The sequence below is a fragment of the Eschscholzia californica genome, unplaced genomic scaffold (assembly GCF_041429995.1).
Source record: "Eschscholzia californica isolate CP2 unplaced genomic scaffold, dmEscCali1.0.p SCAF_6, whole genome shotgun sequence".
NCBI classification, from domain to species: domain Eukaryota; kingdom Viridiplantae; phylum Streptophyta; class Magnoliopsida; order Ranunculales; family Papaveraceae; genus Eschscholzia; species Eschscholzia californica.
The window spans coordinates 32,557,714-32,571,652 of NW_028238483.1; the positions used below are offsets into that span (position 1 = coordinate 32,557,714).

General features: G+C 35.5%; 1 protein-coding gene across 2 annotated transcripts; it reads right to left on the reverse strand.

Annotated features, from left to right (window-relative positions):
* Positions 1-876: 876 nt before the first annotated feature.
* LOC147533695 (protein NUCLEAR FUSION DEFECTIVE 4-like) lies at positions 877-4,474 on the reverse strand. 2 transcript variants are annotated; one of them, XM_086648503.1, is made up of 3 exons: positions 3,930-4,474; positions 2,821-3,668; positions 877-1,758 (listed from the first exon to the last, which is right to left on the reverse strand). In XM_086648503.1, the coding sequence occupies exons 1-3, from the start codon at positions 4,260-4,262 to the stop codon at positions 1,272-1,274; spliced, it is 1,668 nt and encodes a 555-aa protein (XP_086504629.1). In that variant the 5' UTR covers positions 4,263-4,474; the 3' UTR covers positions 877-1,271. The 2 variants fall into 2 exon arrangements, with proteins under 2 accessions (XP_086504629.1, XP_086504630.1); XM_086648504.1 differs by lacking the exon at positions 877-1,758 and having other exon boundaries at positions 2,817-3,668; positions 3,930-4,377.
* Positions 4,475-13,939: the final 9,465 nt, after the last annotated feature.

Genomic DNA, 13,939 nt, shown 5'->3' on the forward strand with positions numbered 1-13,939 from the left:
TGGTGAGTGGCGGAGTCTAGGTATGTGGGAGAATCTAATACTCCTGAAATGCAGAATAAGCTTCTTAATCTTCCTGATATGACCCATTGATTGTCATTAGATTACTTTCTCTGCGTCGTTGAGATGGTTGATAAACGTCGAATCATCACTTTCTACTATAAATGCATTGGAGGTACATTTGACTGCCCATTGTACATTTGACTGCCCATTGTCACCTGCAAGCTCTTCTTTTTTTTGCGCATTACCCTAAATCGCTAATGAGCTTTCTTGCCCGGGTGGCAACGGTTCGCCATCTCTCATAGAGTTCAATATGAGTCTGTCATTTTTTTTAATGTTTTGTTTTCAGTCCCTCAGTACCTTTTAATGTGATCAAAGGTCCAAATTGATCTTCTCTATAACATTTGTTTCTTCTTCTTTCTTCCTTTGAAGTCTTTTTGCCGCCCCTCTGAGGACAAAATTTCGATTGAGATTTTGAAGGAAATGGGCCCCTTTGAACGATTGAGATTTTGAAGGAAAGGGACGCCGCCATTAACCCTCTAGAGACGCATCTTTAAAAATGACCCTTTCTCTTTTGGGAGGGGTGGTGGATCCATATGAATGGACCAAGTCATGAGTGTTAGTCAATTAGCCTTCAAAAATTCACACCACAGCTCCATATAATTTGTGTGGTGCCCATACCCTCAGCTTCAATCTTGGAGCTTTTGAACAAATAAATATCTTATACCACTTGCAACAAAAAAAAATCTCATAACACATGAAGCCAAGTTTAACACAACTGAAAACTGGGCAGAAGTTAAAAAAAAAAAAATACAGTCACTGGAAGCTGTATTCAAACCAATTTGTGTTTGTAAACACAAAAGACCACATCAAACTATATAGGAAAAGCATATTATTGAATGCAAACGTATTAACGCTTTTAATTGAATAACCGTACGGTTTCTCATTACAACAAACATCAATCAGGGACAAATACTTCCCATCCAGACACACGAGGAATACGAGAGGAAAAAATTGAAAATACTTTCAATCTTCTGCACAAATTACTTGAGGGTAATGGAACAATACTGTCTGTGACTGCTATCAAGATCACCTGAGCAAAATGCTCATCTCTTTGTAACATTCCATTCTATTCCAACCCCGCCTTCAGCGATGTAAAAAACACTGCAGAGAGTGTTTTTCCGTGCTAATATATGTGATAACTCTTAACAGGAAAAAGGAAATCATCAAACCGAAACAGAAAGTGTAACAAACGTATACATACAGTCGTACAATTAGACTTTAATGGGCTTCTTCTGATCCGCCCCTGATTTTCTATTCTTTTTGCTGGCGTGAATCTTTGAGTAGAGATTCTTCGTTCGGAAAGCAAGTAATACATCCAACCCAAACCCGATTACACATGCCAAAGCCATGATTAAGAAAACTAGCCTGTAACAATGAGCTCCCACACAAGTGTTGCCACCTCCAGGTGTTTTAGTCGCCTGGGCATCGTATAAGAAACCAGCAAGGAGGCCGGAGAAAAGGAACGAACCGAGGGGAAGATTCAAGATGAGAATGTTATAGATTAGTCCATAGTACTTAAGACCAAATAGTTCGGAGGCAGTCGGAACTGTTACTGCAAGACGAACACCGTAGCAAATGCCAACAACTATTGAACCGATGTAAAGGGATCCTGGCAATGCAATGGCTAAGATAATGTATCCAACAGCCATTAGAATTTGTGAAGCAGCATTCCAAAGAGGTCTTGGAGTTGCAGCTTTTCTGCATTAATCAAAATATCATCATCAAAACATGGCAAGAGAAACATTTAAGGTTTAGAATAGCATGTTATCAAGGATGTGGTTCTATCATGTCTAACAATATCATATCATCTTCAAGGAGAAAAGTGAAGACGAACGTCACGAAAAACAAAATTGGTTGCAAGAAAATCAATAAATAATAAGGCAGGGCTGAATGAAAGGACAATATGACAAGATTAATAATAAGTTCTGTTTGTGTAGTATGTTAACAGTAAAATGAGTGGTTTGGAACACTTGAAGTTCCTATCCTTTCAGAACTATGATGGTCACAGACTCAAAATAAGATGTGTGAGCCCTATATGCTGATCAGCTGATGCAACAAAAAAGTAGGCCATTCAGATGACTGGATATATGTGTGAGTCACTGAGCCCTATACGCTAACCCAACTGATCAAAATATCAGTGGCCCAAACAGAAATTATATTTGAAATGTCAAAAGAAAGTCTCCTCTATAAGCAAGAACTCATGTGAATCAAGTCCACCATTTCTTGAACTGAAGTAAAATTACGGAAATATTTATGTTAACTAAATGTCAATGTTACAAACCGATCCTGTACAACAATTTTTTACAACTTGAAGAAAAATACAAAATCACCTAAAGTTGACCTCCACTATCTAACCACCGACTAGGCACCATTAAAAGTTAATATGCCCTAAACAACTTTTGTCTTGAGATTTAAGAATTAAGATAAAGACATTGGAAGTTTCCTCTACCAATAAGTCATAAAAAGCATATTCCGTAAAGATATCAACAGTGAATCAAACTAATTAATCTTCAAGATAAAATCAAGAAAAGAGATGTTTTTCCTTTCTTATTTAAGACGGATAGGTTCGCCTAGGCCAACTCTTCATTGTCTACCACATACTTTACTAAAACGTTGTGAGAATAGTCTCACATGGACAAAACGAAGACATCTATCTATAGATTATCTGTTGGTTTTAAGTTAGATGCCCACAAACTTAATTAGAAATTAAATAATGCAAAATGGAATACCCACAAAGAGAGGTGTGATCTTATTACTTACTTGAGGAAGTACTCGGATATGGTTCCAGAACCGATACGCCCGAAGAACCCGAATATACTCATAAGCGACACAAATATGGATACATCCACATACCCAAGTGCTAAACCCATTTGCCCCATGTTGTTCATGACTGCTAATCCTGTACCAACTCCACAAAGAAACGACACAAACAAAATCCAGAAATCTATAGTACTCAATGCCTCAATGATAGTGTGATCTTCCCCAAGTACGGGTTTTCGCTTAATCTCAACAAGAACAACCTCATCCTCATTAATGGGTCCTCCTACATGGGGTTTCTGTTCTGGTTCTGATTCTATTTGGGTCTGAACCAACAGTGGTTCTTGAACTTGACCTTCAACATCATTAGAACCGGAACGAGTCCAATTCTTATAATAAGTATATACAGGAATTGATAATGGAAAAGCTAAGAGAAGAAGAAGACCCGAAGCGAATAAAACAGAGAGTAAATGGCTATGCTTTCCGGTTGTATCGAAAGCAAGAAGATATAAAGCAATGAAAACAGCGACGCCATTAAAGATATTGAAATACTTTGATTCTAGTTCTTCTTGAGCAACAGTGGTGGTTGGTGGGACTTCCCGGAGGAAGATAATTGCAGAGAGACAGACAACAGCCGGAACTATAGCTAGCATCATAAGGAATTTTGAAGGGCTATCGGAGAAAAGAGCAGAACAAAGATCAGTGAAAATGGCGGTACTTAAACCCACATACCCTTTTAAAATTCCTGAAACAGGGCCACGATTCCTGCGGAAATTACGCATGCAAGTTACTAGAATTGCTGTGTTCATCCATGTGGTACTGTTTCCTCCCATGCACAGAAATATACACATCTGAAAAAAACAGATCAAACAGAACAAAAATCACATAAAGTTTCAAACTTCAATCCTAAATTTTACAGTTTTCAGATGGTGATAAAGGTGTTTGATAAAATGCCTCACTGAGAAGAAAATGAGTTAACCCATTAACTCGACCGAGTTTAATATGTTAGTTTCCTTAATCAGTTAATTATGGGCCCACTAACGTGCTTAATTTCTAAAATCCTGACTGAGTCGTCAAGAATCTTGAATCGACTCAGCAAAAATTGTGATTACCTGCCAGTAAGGAAGAGGACGGATTGTTTGACTAACAACAAGCCATTGAACACCATAACCAATGAAACCCTCAAGAGATCCAATAATTAAGATAACAGGAGTGGGTAATTTATCTGAAGCAAGACCAGCAAGAATTCCAAATGCTTTTCCAATATCTTTAGCAACAGAGAGACTATTTAGTTCAAGTTGGGTAAGAGCCATTAATGATTTAAGAGAAGCTGAGTAATTTGAAAATGTGTAATTGTTTCCTGAAATTGATTGAACCCAAACGGCTGTTACAAATCCTAACCATTTTCCTGCACTTGTTGTTGGAGATAGTTCCCCCATTCCCATTTTTTCTCACACAAGAAAACGCAAGAAATGAACAGAGATAAAGAGAGAAGGAGAGAGAGGGGGAGAGACAGAGGGAGAGAGAAAGAAGGGTATGAGTTTGAGAGAGAAGGGATATGGAGGTCCTTCATTTATATTGTTTCTTTTTATGACTTCTTCTGCAAATAACTAGAGTTGTTTGAATTGGATCATTAAATTTTTACCTAAATTCGAGTGACACCCTCGCCGTGTTGTCAATTTCGTTAAGTAACCGAGGCAGCAAAATTTTAATAGTTCACCCACTTGGTTCACCAACTCAAAAGGGCGGTCGAATAACTTTTCGTAAAAGGTCCCAAATCTCTCTCTTTCAAAAAATACACATGATTAAAATGGGTTTTTAGTTTACCTAAATAAATTGGAATAACTAAACATGACTTTGCAACTATTTTACCAACCTGCTCTAAATTTACTTACCTATTGGTGTTAGCTTTTAAAAGTACTAGAATACTACATTCAAAATTGTGTACTTAAAAATCTTGTGTAAGACTTTATTGACTAATGTGAGAAGAAAATGCAACGATATTTAACCTCTATTATCTAAATGACTCTAGTCATCTTTTTTTATTGACTTCTTAGACAATCAAACCCATAAAATTGACTCATCATGCGCTTCCATAATTACTTAATATTCTTTAGTATATTATACGATTTTGAAAATTATCTCATTTGTCTAGTTAAATTTTTTAAACTAAATAAATTAATGTTTAACTCGTTTTCTTCTTAACAAATATTGTTAGATTGTCATGAAAAATTGTACTTAAATAGAGTAAAGCTACAAAAATTCGTCACTCTATTATCTGACTAAATTCTTCACACTTTAATAAACGATCAATCATAACCCCTGTAAAATTTCCTTTTAAACATAAACGCCCAAAAGAAAGAGATATTTCTTTTTTAAATATAAACGCCCAAAAGAAAGAAATATTTCTTAATTAGAGTGGCGGAGGGGCATATGAGAAATTAGGTTAAATAAAGGGTATTAACGACATTTCTTAATTAGAGTAACGGAGGGGCGTATGAGAAATTAGGTTAAAATAAAGGGTATTAAGGAGAAGAATGTGTCTGCGTCACATTTTGGGGTCCAGTTCTGAATAGTAAGAATACGACACGTACGGTACGCTTTTGCTCTTTCAAATTTAAAGATATTTTCTAGTTGTATTCTATCTACCCTCTTTTTATAGTGAGTGAACAAAACCCCCGTTGCACGTAATGTACACGTTTCCGATGATATTACGGTTTAGGGCACGGGAATGGGGAATGGGGAATGGTGAGTAAAAGCATGGGAAATGGCGTAGCGGAGAAGAAAAGTGATTGGTTGCTGACACGTTTTTCCTATTTTTATTATTTATTTTTTTGAAGAATCCTATTTTTATTATTGTTTCGTTTATATGAGAAAATTCCTCCCATAGGGGTTTAATAGAGGAATGGTAATTTGCCCCTATTCCACATTTTCTTTGGGGTTACATGAAAAAGAAGACCTTTATGTATCAAAATATATCATTATTTTAAGAAGGGAATACATTATTCCACATTTTTATTTTATTTTTTTGATGAGATCCACATTTTTATTTGTGTTGGTAAAGAGGCAGTATTATTTGACAAAAAATTATTTGACGAAACAATAAATATTATGGATCGTAAGACGTGAAGAGATATAGCCCATAGGTATTTGTTTTTTTATAAGTTGAGATAGGGATTACAAATTAGTGGATTAAAACTCATCTTGACTTTTATTTTGGACCAACTAGAAGACTTGATTGTTTTAATACTATTTCTATTGTCATGATTTTGTTAAGTAAATTTAACATTTCGAGCAGAATAGTAAAAATGAAATAATGACTGAAATTTTTTTATTGAGATAACCGTAACACGGCAACAAAAATCTATAGGCCAGTTCTTTCTCAGCTCGTCACTAATCAGGAGTCAAATTAGAATTAACCACCCGCTGATTTATGCAAAAAAGAAAATTCCCAATTTTTTCAACAACAAAAAGAAAAAGTAAACTTACCAATTTTGTGATAATGAAAGGGTGGAAAGTTAAGTCCACTTCTGTACCATTTCTAACAAAAGAGAAAGGGTATGGCAACTCTTTGGACATCCCAACAGTTGCCAAGTGAAATATCAGTCGTAAACTCGTAATTGGCTTCAACTTGATTTCTAGCCTTGCTAATTCAACTTGTTGCACCCAAATTAGAAGTGGGTCCCTTATAAGTTCTCTTTATTATTATAAAGTACAAACTACTTTTTTCACTTGGCAACTGTACCCCTAGTTTTGTTACGAATGAATTTGGGCATTACCACACACATATAGAGGGTCAATTTAGAAATGATAACATGATTAACTTGAGAAAGGTTCAAATGTATGACTCAATGCAATGAATCTAATTGGCAATGAGATGCTGTGATAGTGAGAGATCTTGTACCCTTGACAAAATTACTAGTACTTTTTTAAACTCAACTTGTTAATATTTTAATATGAGGTGGAGCAATACAAAACGATAACATATATTTGTGGTATACTAGGAAAATCTCATTATCGAGTTACTGGGGAATTTCAGGTGTAAGGGTGAACACAAGTCGTTATTAGTCGAGTTGGTTCAAGTTTTTCTTAATGAAAGGTGGTTTTCGCTCATTTATTCAGTCAACTAAAAATGTAAACTCAAACATTATGACCGTCTTTTGGATTGCTTTCCCCTTCAAATTTTGCCCAAGAATTGTTTCATTATTGCCTTCTACAGTTTATGACACCGTTTACTTAATTAACTTATCAAAATTTCTTAATGAAGTCAAGTAGTTTACGCATTTATAATTATATCGTTTTTGTGAAAACAACATATTTTGAGATAAGAGTAGAAATTAGCAGTATTCATTTGATATCAAATTAATTCTAAAACCAAATTGGTGTTTCAAAATAATTAATATTTCGAATCGATTTGACCGATCTATCAAACCAAACTAGGTTGAACTTAATCAATCAAAACATTAATCGGTCCAACTTCGGCTGACCCTAAAATAGTCAGCAATTGAGATTTGAGAAGGACACGTTCAAGCACAACTTTATATCAATTATCAAATCATATGTGGTATCTTTGATTTAGAAAAAAAAATGTTATGGATTTCATTCATTAAACTAGGTTTACAAGACAACAAATATGTAGCAAGGATAAAAGACTAAAAGGCCTTTAAAGGGCAAATTACTAAACAACACCTAATTATTATATATGTTATCCTAACACTTAGCACCTTGGCGAGGAATTCTCTATTTACTCTATTGTATGTTTTGGTTATACCGACTTTGAGTGGCAAAACATTCAGATTTTAGTAATGTATGCTTCATGTAGTGAAAGATCTCTTGAGATATAATCAAATTATCTATGATCTATCTTCCAGAAACAAAAGCATTTTGGACATAAGAAAGACGTGCAAGAAACATGCTAAATGCATTCACTCAAAATGGGTTTGAACCTTTTGACAATTTTAAGATGCAAACCCTAGTCTCTCAGGTGCATATATATGACCACCCAACAAAATTGAATTCCACATAACTATTAGATATTGCTCCTGGAAATTAAAGACAATTTATGACCACCCAACCAAATTGAATTTCACGTAACTATCATGTTTGTTTCTATTTTGTTCTAACAATTGATGTATATACAACTCTTAAAAATTGGAAGATGTGTTTCTTTTGTGTATCAACAGCATCTTAATGTGTCAATGTTAGGGCATCTCCAACATGGGGGTGGCTAAGCTCCCAAATTCAAATTTTCTGGAGGTGCCCACCCCACGCCTCCAACCTGGGAGCTCCGGAGTTGGGGGGGGCTCCCAGCCCCCAAATAAAGTTGTTCCCAATGGTAATTTGGGGTGGGCCTCCCACCCCATTTTCTAATTTTATTTTTTAAAAAAAAAAAAAATTTCTTTTGTTTAAATTTAAAGATATGTTTAATTTTTTTTTAATGTAAATCTTTTTTAATGTAAATTTTTTTTAATAGAATTTCATTGATTTAAAAGTCAAACACATAACCCAAAAGCATATAACTGAAATACGGAAAAACAAGTAAAATAACGATGAAAGATCCGTCAATCGTTGCGATCTTCGGTATTCCACAAATGCTCTATAAGATCCGTCCTTAATTGTGTGTGAAAATTGAAACACAAATCCCACACTCGTACACGACACATGCACATATTTTGGAATTTAAACTCCCTCCAAAATTTCCGTAAAATTTAAAATTCAAATTCCCTCCAAAATATTGGTAAAATTTGAAATTTGAAATTTGAAATTCAAAATTTTAATTTTTAGAGCCCATAATTTCATAGTTGAAAATTGAAACACAAATCTCACACACGTACACCACACATGCGCATATTTTGGATTTGGAAGCCCTGTTGTGAACCTGACGTTGGAATTGAGAAAAGCTCCAGGACTCCTAAAATCAGTAGCCCGAGCCCCACGTTGGACTTACCCTTAACATAGATGACTATCTGATTCTTTTTCTTCTTCTTCATGGAGTTCGTGGTTGTTTTTTGATTCCTTTATTTTTTTGTTGAACTGTTTATTGATTCCTCAAAGTCAAAAGATCAACCATTAGGTTCCTATTTGAAGCAAGAATATAAATGATGAAAACATTATTGGGTTATTCACTCAAATATTCTTATAATGCAAATTTTCATTAAAAAGTCCTCTTTATTTCTCATCCAACCCCACGACTATAAGAGTTCCTATTGATAGTCCAAAGAGAATTTTGGCAAAAAAATGGAAAATTTACCACCAACGTCAAAACTGGGTGAGGATATCACTCAGATCAGTATAATTATAATTATTTAATTATATCATAAGCGCAGTGGTCCTTAACAACTTATGATATGCGAATCAAATTATCATTTATATAATCTAATAAAACTCATTTATCCAGTTGAAATGTTGAATACTAAAACTTTATAACGAAATAGTTGTTAGCCAATGATGTAAAAAACCAAAACATTTTCCTTCATCATTTTATTTTTGTATTAATATTTGTCATTTTGTGTTTTGGTACTTGAAAATAAAACGAACCTTATTGTCATTAAATAATACGGGTAAAAGATTCGCTTAATTATGTATTTTAAACCTTTCACATGAACTGACAGGAAGGCAAGAGATCTAACATCAAGTTGATCAAATATACTAGTAATCAAGATCTAAAAATAATATATTTTTTTTAGCATATCCTACTCAAGATCCACATCAAAAGCAAATTGATTGATTTTAATCAAATGGTGACTATTGTACTAATTGTTTGACTCCTCCAAAATAATATTTGAGAAGTAAGTTTGAGTATCATTCTTGAGAGGTACGGATTGAGAAACTAGAAATCCTAAAAGGGCCAGCACAATTATTGTAGGGGCTTTATTTACCCACGATGTCTTCTCAAAAGTTAGGTGTAAAAAGGCGTGTACCACAATTAATCGGAGTGCCTGCAGACGTTCTCACTGAGACGGGAAAGGTATAAGTTTGGTAGTCTTTTTTTTTTTGTTTAAGAGAGGCTATTGCCGATTTTATTAGCTACTCGAGCTTCCTGAAATATTGGCTTTATCTGCCGCCAATTGGCTTACAATGCAAGCGGGAGTCTCAATGATCTCCTTTCTTAACAATAAATTTAATTGAGACGAATTCTTTGCTAAAAGATGTGCTACTTGGTTTGCATTACGGTAGCAAAATGTAAAGGTGCAACCATGTAGCCGTATACTTTCTCTTCGAATTCTCATTAATGTGGATCTTATTTTCCATGGAATGTCCTTTTCTTCTTCTGTGCATGCTTTAATAATAGTTAAGGCATCTCCTTCAATAACACATTCATACTCTGGTAGTTGTAGTGCCATTTCAATTGCCAAGTAGGCAGCTCTAGCTTCGGCTTCCATCGCCGAGGAAGTACTAACAATGTCTGTAGCAGCCCATACAAATTCCCCATACTCGTTTCTACACACAGCCGCCAAATCAGCTCTTCCTTTCGAGAACGCTGCATCGAAGTTGATTTTTAATTTCCCTCTCTCCGGTGGAGCCCAAACTGTGACCTTATGTTCTTCCTCTCTTCTTACCGAGGTCGAGGGATTCATAACTGTACCATGAAAATCCAGCTGCATAGTCAAAGCTTCATGAATAATCTTATAACAATTTGGTTTCTCTCCCTCAAAGACACACTTGTTCCTAGCTTTCCACATGAACCACGCCACATAAAGCCGGAGAGTGATGTTGTTTTCATCTTCTTCTTCTTGTATCCAACGACAAATTAACTTATTAAATGGCTCATCTCCATCTACCCGTAATCCCAAAGGGGAACATAACCAAAGTTCTCTCGCCACTTTACAAGTCCTAAACAAATGATCAAGATCCTCATCTTCTTCATTACACATGGAACACATACGTGAAGCTGGTTCAATATACTTGAGAGCCTTGATTTTTGTTGGAAGCGCATCATGAAGAAGTCTCCATATGAAGTAAGTTACCCGAGGAGCTAAATTAAATTTAGTCCACACCTTTTTCCAAGACAAACCGAAAGGGAGCTCCACTGTAAATGATGTGGAAGGTCTTCCCCTTGTTATCGAAGTATACAAGGATTTAGTGGAAAACTCCCCCTTAGTCGTATGCACCCAAATTAATTTATCTTCTTCACTTGAATGCCCAATCGGTAATTGCAATATTGCCTGAGCCGAAATCTCATCGAAAATTCTCTTAATCAAGTCCGAACGCCAATTACCATCTATAATAAGGTCACTCACCAAGAATAGGTTTGGGACGTCTTGTAACTCATATTTCTTCCCCGGTCTAAATTCATATAAGGTAGGTATCCACGGGTCCTCCCAAATTCTAATAGATTTACCATTACCCACCGCAAAGCATACCCCTTCTTTTATAAATTTTCTCATCTCTAACATACTCTTCCATGTATTGGTTGCAGTCATTTTACCCTTATAGCACCAAAAATCTGCATTCTTTAAGTATTTGGCCTTCAACAATCTAACCCACAAAGCATTAGGTTCTGTGAGAAATCTCCATACCAACTTGCCCACCAAAGATTTGTTGACAATTCCCATATCTCTTATGCCTAGCCCACCATTTTTTTGATTCTCTTGTAATCTCCTCCAATTAATATAATGCCTCTTTGATTTCTCCATGCTATGCCCCCACCAAAAATTTCTCTGACTTCTTTCTATCTTCTCTATAACACCTTTGGGAACTATATTAGTTGATAGGAAATAAATAGGTATAGAAGATAATTCACTCTTAAGTAATATAGTTCTTCCGGCATGTGATAGTGAACTCCTCTTCCATCCCATTAATTTCTTCTCCACCTTGTTAACTATAAAATCATATGATGCTAATTTGTGTTTAGGCTTCAGTAAGTAGTTACCCAAGTACACATCATCTTCTTTCATCTCCTTGACCCTTAAAATATTTAAGATAATCTCTCTTTTTGTTGAAACACAATTCGAGCTAAGTTTGATAGATGACTTCATATAATTAATCAATTGCCCAGAACAATTAGCATAAACCTCGAGAATATCTTTTAATTTTCTCACATTATCTTCTGAAGCTTTTCCGAAGAAAAATAAATCGTCTGCAAACATCAGATGACTAACACTCGGAGCGTATCTATTTAATTTAAGCCCATTATAGATTCCATGAGTTTCTGCTTGAAGTACCAATTTTGAGAGAACCTCTGAACACAGAATAAAAAGATACGGACTAAGTGGACAACCTTGTCTGAGCCCCCTTTTACTGAAGAAATTTCCTTTCGGTCTGCCATTCAATAATATAGAAAATGAGGCCGTAGTCACACAGTTCATTATCAATAAGTGTGAATTTGCAATAATTCCAAATCTTCGGAGAACCTCACTCAAAAAATTCCAATCAACTCTATCATAGGCTTTTGTCATGTCTACTTTGAGAGCGAAAGCACCATCCTTTGCTTTAGTATAGGCCATTGAATGAAATACTTCTTGAGCAACAATAATATTATCTGCAATTTGTCTACCCGGAATAAACGCATTTTACACTTGAGAAATCAAATTCCCAATCAATGGTCTCAATCGATTCGTTATAATTTTTGTAATAATTCGATAAAGAACATTACAGAGGGAAATCGGTCTATAATCTCCTGGTTTTTCTGGGCTCTGCAATTTAGGGATTAAAGCAATATGAGTATGGTTGAGCTTTGTCGGAATCTGACCTGTTTCAAAAATTTTCCGAATTTGAGTTGTGACTTCATCTCCAATCAACGACCAACAATGTTTATAAAAAATCGCAGGAAAACCATCAGGTCCCGGAGCTTTACAAGATTTCATCCCCTTGATAGTTTGCCAAATCTCCTCTTTCAGTGGAGGTTTACTAAGCATCATGTTTTCCGTCGCCGATAATGGATGATCAGTCAAAGATATTGCCTCTGGGAAGCCGGTGGTTTGTTCTGCCCGTGAAGTCCTGTAAAAATGACTAATAAAAGCGTTAGTAATTTTTGTTTGGTAGTCTAAGTGGTCCCATCGTTTCTTTAAACAAAAATAAGTGGTTCTATCATTTTTAAAATATACTGTTGTGTTTTATATGGTGCCCTAAAAATGTACTTTTATCCTAATTAGAGAAATGGAATATGTCAAAGTATATTCCAATTTTAAAACCTAGCCCAAGGTTGGACCATACCTTTTTTTTTTTTTTTTTTTTTGGAAATGGATTAACTTCATTAAATAGAAAATTGATGAAAATACATCTTGAAGTTAAAACAGGGACTATTACCGAAACAATGGTTACAATTATGGACCGGACTGCAAAATGAATTACTAATAAAGTGCCGCGTGGGCGACTTCATGCGCTGCCACGTTTGCCGTCCTTGGAACTCGTTGGAAGCCAACTGTTGCCAACCCATCCACCAGCTGTTTTGATTCCGAGATGAGCGAATGAATTCGCCACGGGATCGAATCATGTCCGTCCGATATTGCCGAGATGACGACCTGGTTATCTCCTTCTATTAATACTCTTTGAAACCCTAACTCCAAAATTTTTTGACAAGCAAACCGGAGAGCTTCAGCCTCACTGATCAATGCCGATTGTGCTTCGATTCTTCTTCCTTCTTGAAAAACAATCTCTCCGTTAGAGTTTCTAATCACCACCCCAACAGAAGCTCCATTATTGTTACAGGTTCCATCAAAGTTGGCCTTGATCGTGTTTGGGGGCGGCGGGATCCAACAATCCTTTTCATTTGACATATTTAAATCACTTCCCTCCGATGATGTAGCTACCTTCTTGGCTAAACAGAGTATTCGATTGATATTTATATCCTCTCCATTGAAAATGAAGTTGTTCCTTTCTTTCCAGAGGAACCATAGAAGGTAAACAACAAACCTCACTTTGAATCTGTCTTCTTTATAATTGACTATTAATTTTTTGATTAGTAACTCTGGATTATCTTCTTTGTTGCATTCCATGAATGATTGAGCCTTACTCCATAGTTCTGTGAAGATTGGACAAGAATTAAACAAATGCAAAGTGGTTTCCGGTTCATTTTGACAAAGTTTGCAAGTTGTCGAAATTTGGCCATTCCCCCTCGCAATATTTGATAACACAGGTAATCCTCCGTTCAGTAATCTCCATATAAATTGTAATACCCTTG